The sequence below is a fragment of the Cucumis sativus genome, chromosome 3 (assembly GCF_000004075.3).
Source record: "Cucumis sativus cultivar 9930 chromosome 3, Cucumber_9930_V3, whole genome shotgun sequence".
NCBI classification, from domain to species: domain Eukaryota; kingdom Viridiplantae; phylum Streptophyta; class Magnoliopsida; order Cucurbitales; family Cucurbitaceae; genus Cucumis; species Cucumis sativus.
Genome location: NC_026657.2, coordinates 2,918,351 through 2,925,007, shown reverse-complemented (window position 1 = coordinate 2,925,007; position 6,657 = coordinate 2,918,351). Strand labels below are relative to the sequence as shown.

Genomic DNA, 6,657 nt, shown 5'->3' with positions numbered 1-6,657 from the left:
GATATTTATTAAAGGTAGAGAAAAACTAATAAGTGACAGCATCACTTCATTAAAAAATATATATGTATTTATTAAGAAAGAGTAAGAGTAAATCTATATCTAACGATCCGTTTGATGGACCGAAATGAAATGGAGATGTATTATAATGTAATTAAAAACTCATGCACATTTTGAACTCAATTTATAATATAACTCACTCCATCCAAACCGTTTTCAATCCAAACTTCTTTTCCAAACCGTTTTCAATCCAAACTTCTTTTCCATTGTTCCACTCTTTTTTATTTCATTTTATTTGTGTTTTGATTATTCCCATTATTTTCAGTAATTTTAAATATATTTCAGCTCTCCAAACATCTCTAACTGTTTGTAACTTATTATCTAATTCAGTGCCATACAAATCCACAACTATAACCGGAAGATGTGCACATAAACTCCCAAAGGCAGCAACAAAGTTGGAACAGGAACCAAGGATTTGCAACTTAAATTTATTGAGTGATACGATTACATAAGTTGAGGACTAAGGAGGAGGGAATGCCTTAAGAATTAGTCATTACAGAGAATCTTCACATCGCCATTTACACGACCAACCCGAGCAGAGCAAAAACTACAACAAAAAAAATAACAATAGCATCTGCTGCAAAAGAGCGACCCTACTATAATGAGTTTGCTGATTCATCTCTTTCATAACTACACACAACTCACCTGTATAAGCATTCATACACGTAAATCAGAACGTATTTTTCAAACTTCCTCTTGAGCAAGATTGCTATTTTTCAAGATGTTGTACTTGCAGAGAGGACAGGTGGCATTAATATACAGCCATTTATCGACGCATGCACAGTGGAAGTGATGACCACATGGGAGCTCTCGTAGCTCGACACCATCCTCGTATGCAGAAAGGCAGATGCAACACTCCTAAAAGATAAAAGATTTCAATGAAATGTCATGAACTAGAGAACAAAACAAGCAAGTGAATTATACTTTGTAACAAAATAAAAGATCCTACAAAGTTGTAGGTTTGGTATATGATCACGATATGGTACATACCGCATCCTCTTGCAAGAGGGGGCGTTCAATGGGTGAATCTGTACAACACTCAGACATTACCCCACCGAGAGGTTCCTGTACATCAGTGGAGAATTTCTCGGTGTTTTCAACCTTTCTGAATTTAAATTTTGACAACTGTTCGACATCTTCTTTGGTCGCTCCTTCCTGCATATATCCATATAATATCCATCAAGTTAGTAAAGTCGGCATATGACCATTATGGTGGCTGTCTCCTTCCAGTTTTATATATCTGTTTGTATTGTTCTCAGATGATTCTTTTGGGTTGTAGTGGCTATGTTTAAGCCGGATTGATCATAGATTGGACTTCCTTTGTTTAAGCCAGTAAAGTTCACCTTGTGAACAAATTAAATATACACTGTCCATCTTAGATGGTTTTGTATTGTATTTGCTACCTAACGCAGGTCCTAAACTCTCTATCTAGAAGAAAAACAAAAGGTTCTACTCTCTCTCTCTCTTTTTCATTTTCCTTTTTCTTCTTTTTTTTCTTTTGTTATAACTGAGTCAAGGGGCCCCACCCCTTGCCTGCTAAGTTCTTCAAGGAAGCTCCAATAACTTCAAGACAAACTACGGGAAACAAGGGTTTCAAGCTAACACAAGGCAGAAGAATTTCATCACAGAATATTTGATAAAAGCTGGTTAGGAAGAACTCAACCCAAACGTGAGCTAGTTAACTTCTTTCCTGTACTAATTAGTACGCTGACTCACTCCCCTAGCGTCAGAATCTATTAACAAAATTGTGGGTCCTTTTTTATTTCATTCATCATGAAATGTTTCTTCAACAGAAAAAAAAGGTGGGTCCCTCGTCAACTAACCAATTACATCATCCCACTCTCTCTCGTGCTTTCTTTTATACACCTTCCTAATGCGAGAATATCAACCTTATACAAAAAAAAATCACATAACAAAAAGGAGATATGACTCGTGATTCTCATCTTTCTCCCTTTTCTTATGGTTACTTCAATTGTTTTACAGTGGACAAAGCATAAGAATTTTATACAGGATCTTATTGTGTGTAAATGTCACAAGAAAAGAAGCAATAGAATAGTAGAAACTAATATTTGCCCTTTAACTTTAATAGAAACATCAAAAAACATATTCAGGAACACCATAAAATTACCTGGTCCGCTACAGCATATAAAAGTGCAATGATACAAGGAAGACAGCAGCAAACAGCAATTCCAATGATACATGCCAAAGCAACACAGAAAACCACAAAGAACACATCAAAACCCAAGAATATGATACATAACCTGCAGTTCAAACCACATTACTGGAAGTTAGAATCTTGGCCACGTAATGATAATCCATCAGCTTTGATATCCAGTACAAGAAAGGAGTAATCACAAACCAGTAAAGCAGGGGAGAGGCCTGTGCTAAAGATTGTCCTCCTGCAGATACCCAATAGAATCCAATAATCCACCAGATGAAGGAGAACATTGTATTTGCAGATTCAAGGTGCTTTGCTACACTGGCATGAATAAAATGAAGAGTAAATAATAAAAATTATATAATATTTTTAAGAAGAATATAATACCAAGTCACAAGGGGCAAAGCTACTCTGACAATTTTCCAAAACTTATAACATCAATTCAGATCAATTGCTTCGTTTTGCACGTAAAACGTAAAGTTCAATAGGTCAAGAAATTATATAAAAATCTAAATTACAATATGTTAGACCTCCAATACTATATTTTTTGGAGTATTTGAATCTTCCTGTTATCTCTTGGAAGAGAGGGAAACGGAGGAGTGTTAACTTTCTGCTATATAAAATCAATAAGATTGAGTTCACAGTCGATTGGCTACGAGTTCCATCACAATACCATTTTGGTCTTTGTAATTTGAGAATCATCCATATAATTCCTGTATTTCCATCAATTTCTCGAGCAGTGAAACTGCTCTCTCTTGATTAACATTTAACAAGATAACTTCATTTGCTTCCTTTATTTCCATCCTAAAGAAAACACACAATTATCTTTCTAAATCTCTAGCTACCTCTTCCATAAGTCCCAAACTGATGAATTGAAGGCACGTGGGCGAGCTGCCGCAGATACCCTACCCCTTTCCTTTCCATTTTTACCGGGGACTTCTTCAGCAATGAAATTCATTTCTGCTGTGACAGGAATATTCTGAGAGGATTTAGGGTGGATGTGAGATACCGTTGAAGCCTCTTACCTACAATACCCAAAAGACAATCTCCTTTTTTTCTCAGGTGCGAGCCAGCTTCAGATTGGGTGGAATACTAAGCATCTTCTTCTTGGAGTTTGGCTTGTCTCTAGGTATCTATAAAACAACCCTCAACTGCTGTAAAGTGGACAACTTCCCTTATTATCATTTGGGATTTTCCCAGTGGAAATAGGAAATCCATTCTCTTCTGGATCCTTGATGGATAAGATCAGAGTTATACTTGACAGTTTGGGAGGGTTGACTTTCACAAAAGGTGGTAGAATTCTCTTGCTCATGCTACCCTCGATAGGATCACTATTATAGAGAAGCTGAAAAAGCAAATGAGAGATTCCATTTGGATCAGTGGAAACAACTCCCATGGACATCACTTGGAAAGATGGTGATGGTATGGTCCTTCCCAACACAATATGGGGGATTAAGGGTTGACTCTCTGCTACAAGAAATTTGTCCATAGCTTTGGAGACTATATGGGAGGAAAATAGTCCGTGGAAAAGGGTTGTTTAAGCAATTTGTGGTGTGGAGCCCCATGGCTTGGATGACGACCAAACCTAAAGGAGTTGTGAAAGGGAGACCATGGATCGATATGGGTAGAAACAGAGACATATTTTAAAAAATTTTAAGCTAGGTCATGAGGCAATTCTGCTTTTAGATAGATCCTTGGGCTTCATATACTCCTTCATAAGTGAATAAAAAGGTCGAGCCCCATGGCCTAGATTAGGAAAATGATCCCTTCGAATTTTGTTATTATTAGTTTTTTAATAAGAACAACAACTTTCATTGAAAAAAAAAATTAAAGAAAGCACGGACAAACAAAAAACAGAGAACTCCCTACAAGAAGAGAATCCAACTACAAAAAATCACGTTTAAAGGATAATTACAAAGAGTCTTTGAAATCGAAGCCCAACGAGAAACATGAAAATGAACCACAGATAAGATTTCACCACTCTCACTCTCAACTCCTCTAAAAGCCCTCCTATTCCTCTCATCCCACAACATCCAAAGGGTGGCACAAACACTAGCGCACCAAAGAAAACGGCTTCTCTTCCCAAACAGCGAATAGAGAAGGAACTCCCTGATCATATCTCTAACACCTCTATGACAAACATATGACATGCCAAACATCTAAAAAGAGCATCCCAAAAAAAGCTCCAACTCACAATGCCAAAAATGAAGATGGTATAATTGATTAATGCAATTGGGTTTGGAATATTTCTTGGTTGTGTTGAGCTCAGTCAAAACGAAAGTAAAGAAACCAGAAAAATCAAAGAAAAACCTTTCAGCGCTTTCTCTTTATTAAATTGTGAACAGTGCAGCCATAAATATAGGCTGAGCAAAGATTCCTGCTCACACCTCTTTCATTCAATATGATACGCTGGAGCACAAATCTAATAAGTAATAACAACGAACTACTTAATTAAAAATCATTCTAACACTTAAATGATTTTTTTTATTATAGAAACAACTGCTAAATTCAAGAACCTATAGAAAACCAAACCCATAAAAAATCCCACTAAAAATAGAGGTTACAACTAAGTTACAATAAAAATTTTGACTATGCAATGATTACAAAAGGTCTTTGAAATCTAAACCCAAAGAAAAACAGAAAACCTAATATTTCCATTTTCCAAGCAAATGTGCAGCTTGGACCGGAGGCAACAAATCACAGTATCACACTAATGATGATACAACTCAGCTGAGCCCAAGATCAGCAGGTGTAATCATCCTGATAGTCTAAAACTTCCCAGAGAAAAGCAAATCCATCTACGTCCTATACTGAACATGCTGCATACAACCAAACATACCATCTCCATCAAACAATCTCTCCTTTGGTTCCTTATAATTCCTATCATAACAATTACGAAATCACGGCATGTCAAACATCATAAAGCAGACTTCCTGAAAAATATGGCATCATATATAAATCTTGATGTTAAAACGTAAATGCCGAAAAATATGACATCGTATGTAATTCCAACCTGCTATCGTTCTCATCCAATTGAGCCAATGATACATAATGACTCGAGTTTGCCCTCGACCCCAATCCCGAAATCGAGCGTGCAGAATTTCCCTCCTCCATCGAACTAAAGGCCGAATATCGTAGCTGTCGGCGACGACGATACTCAACACAAACGCATACCATATGAAGAATACATTGAAACGCATACCCCACGATCCACAGTCTCAAAGGCATTGAAGGAGACTCGTTACGGCTGAGAACCAAAATGGTAGCAGCAACAACAACAAAAGCGAAATTCCAAACGATATCAAGGATGACAACCGGCTTCGAATACGCCCAATCACTCTGCCTCTCCTCCAATTGCTCCGCAGCCGTCTCTCTTACCAACATAGACGGCTCACGCATCGTCCTCCGATTACTAGCTTGCCTAAGAAACCTCGCCGCCTGACGCAAACTTTGCCTCTGCACAAATCTCCGACCCGAATGCGTATCGTCCAACGACCGATTCGGAGTCCCCATCAAAGGGGAGGTATCGAGAATATCATCGGAAGATCCATTCGGGGACCTTGAAGATGCCATTTGAAAAGTTCCCAAAAAACAACGAATTCAAACCCTACTCCTTGGAATTGACTTTCTTCATCCCAAACATGAAACAATCAAATTGGAATAGGTAATTCAGTCTAAAACAAAAAGGGTATCTAGAAATTGAAGAGAATTCGGAAAAGGGGTGGTGGTTGAAGGATTGGTGGAGCTCCGGCGAAAAATTGGGGGGAAGAATTGGAGATAAAAAAAAGTTATGATGGGAAGGAAATTCCGATGGGGATACGGTTTTTTGTCGTGCTGTTATGGATTTTTGGTGATCGTGGTTTTATTGTAATTAATTTGTCTTTCTCGACTCTTGTGGAAGACGACCGATTGGATGGAAACCACGTGTCGTTTTTAGTTTGTTTGAGAAAGTGAAAATCGCTGGCGGGAGGATTGGATCATTTATGACCCGACATGTCGACATCCACAAGGAACGGCAAAAGACCATGAACCTTGACGATTCATCCTTGTGGGAAAATCTCCTGTTTCTATTACCTTCTTTTTATATTAAAAATGGATGTGTTTATCAATTCTTCCATATTTTTTCTTAGAAATATTCTATCCAATGTGAATATTTTTTACATTTATTTTTTTGTGATCTTAAATTATAGCTATGGATGTTACGATCTTTTTTTTTTTTAATTTCATATAGTTGGTTAGTGTTTGAAGTGAAGTATCCCAAGGTGAATCCCTAGAGTATAGTATGAATCAAGAGTTCAACAACTTTCTTTTAATGTTGTGTAAAAAACAGTTCTTGGTTGTATATTAATGCTACAGCTTAAAATGAAGTAGAAATCGTATGTTAATAATATCTTAGAAAAATTATTGTAAGTATTTAGGTTAACAAATGCGTAGACTATAAT

The 6,657-nt window shown here is 37.1% G+C and overlaps 1 protein-coding gene across 1 annotated transcript; it reads right to left on the bottom strand.

Annotated features, from left to right (window-relative positions):
* Positions 1 to 452: 452 nt before the first annotated feature.
* Positions 453 to 6,058, bottom strand: LOC101209228 (E3 ubiquitin-protein ligase At1g12760). Its single transcript, XM_011652137.2, has 5 exons — positions 5,229 to 6,058; positions 2,417 to 2,536; positions 2,186 to 2,318; positions 1,048 to 1,212; positions 453 to 915 (listed from the first exon to the last, which is right to left on the bottom strand). Exons 1-5 carry the CDS (start codon positions 5,786 to 5,788, stop codon positions 742 to 744), a joined length of 1,152 nt encoding a protein of 383 aa, XP_011650439.1. The 5' UTR covers positions 5,789 to 6,058; the 3' UTR covers positions 453 to 741.
* Positions 6,059 to 6,657: the final 599 nt, after the last annotated feature.

Excerpts from the sequence above, each read along its gene's own strand:
- LOC101209228 (XM_011652137.2), bottom strand. The coding sequence starts at position 5,788 with ATGGCATCTTCAAGGTCCCCGAATGGATCTTCCGATGATATTCTCGAT. Across the intron at positions 1,213-2,185 it reads TATATGCTGTAGCGGACCAG|GAAGGAGCGACCAAAGAAGA; the intron begins GTAATTTTATGG and ends GGATATATGCAG. Across the intron at positions 916-1,047 it reads CCCTCTTGCAAGAGGATGCG|GAGTGTTGCATCTGCCTTTC; the intron begins GTATGTACCATA and ends TTTATCTTTTAG.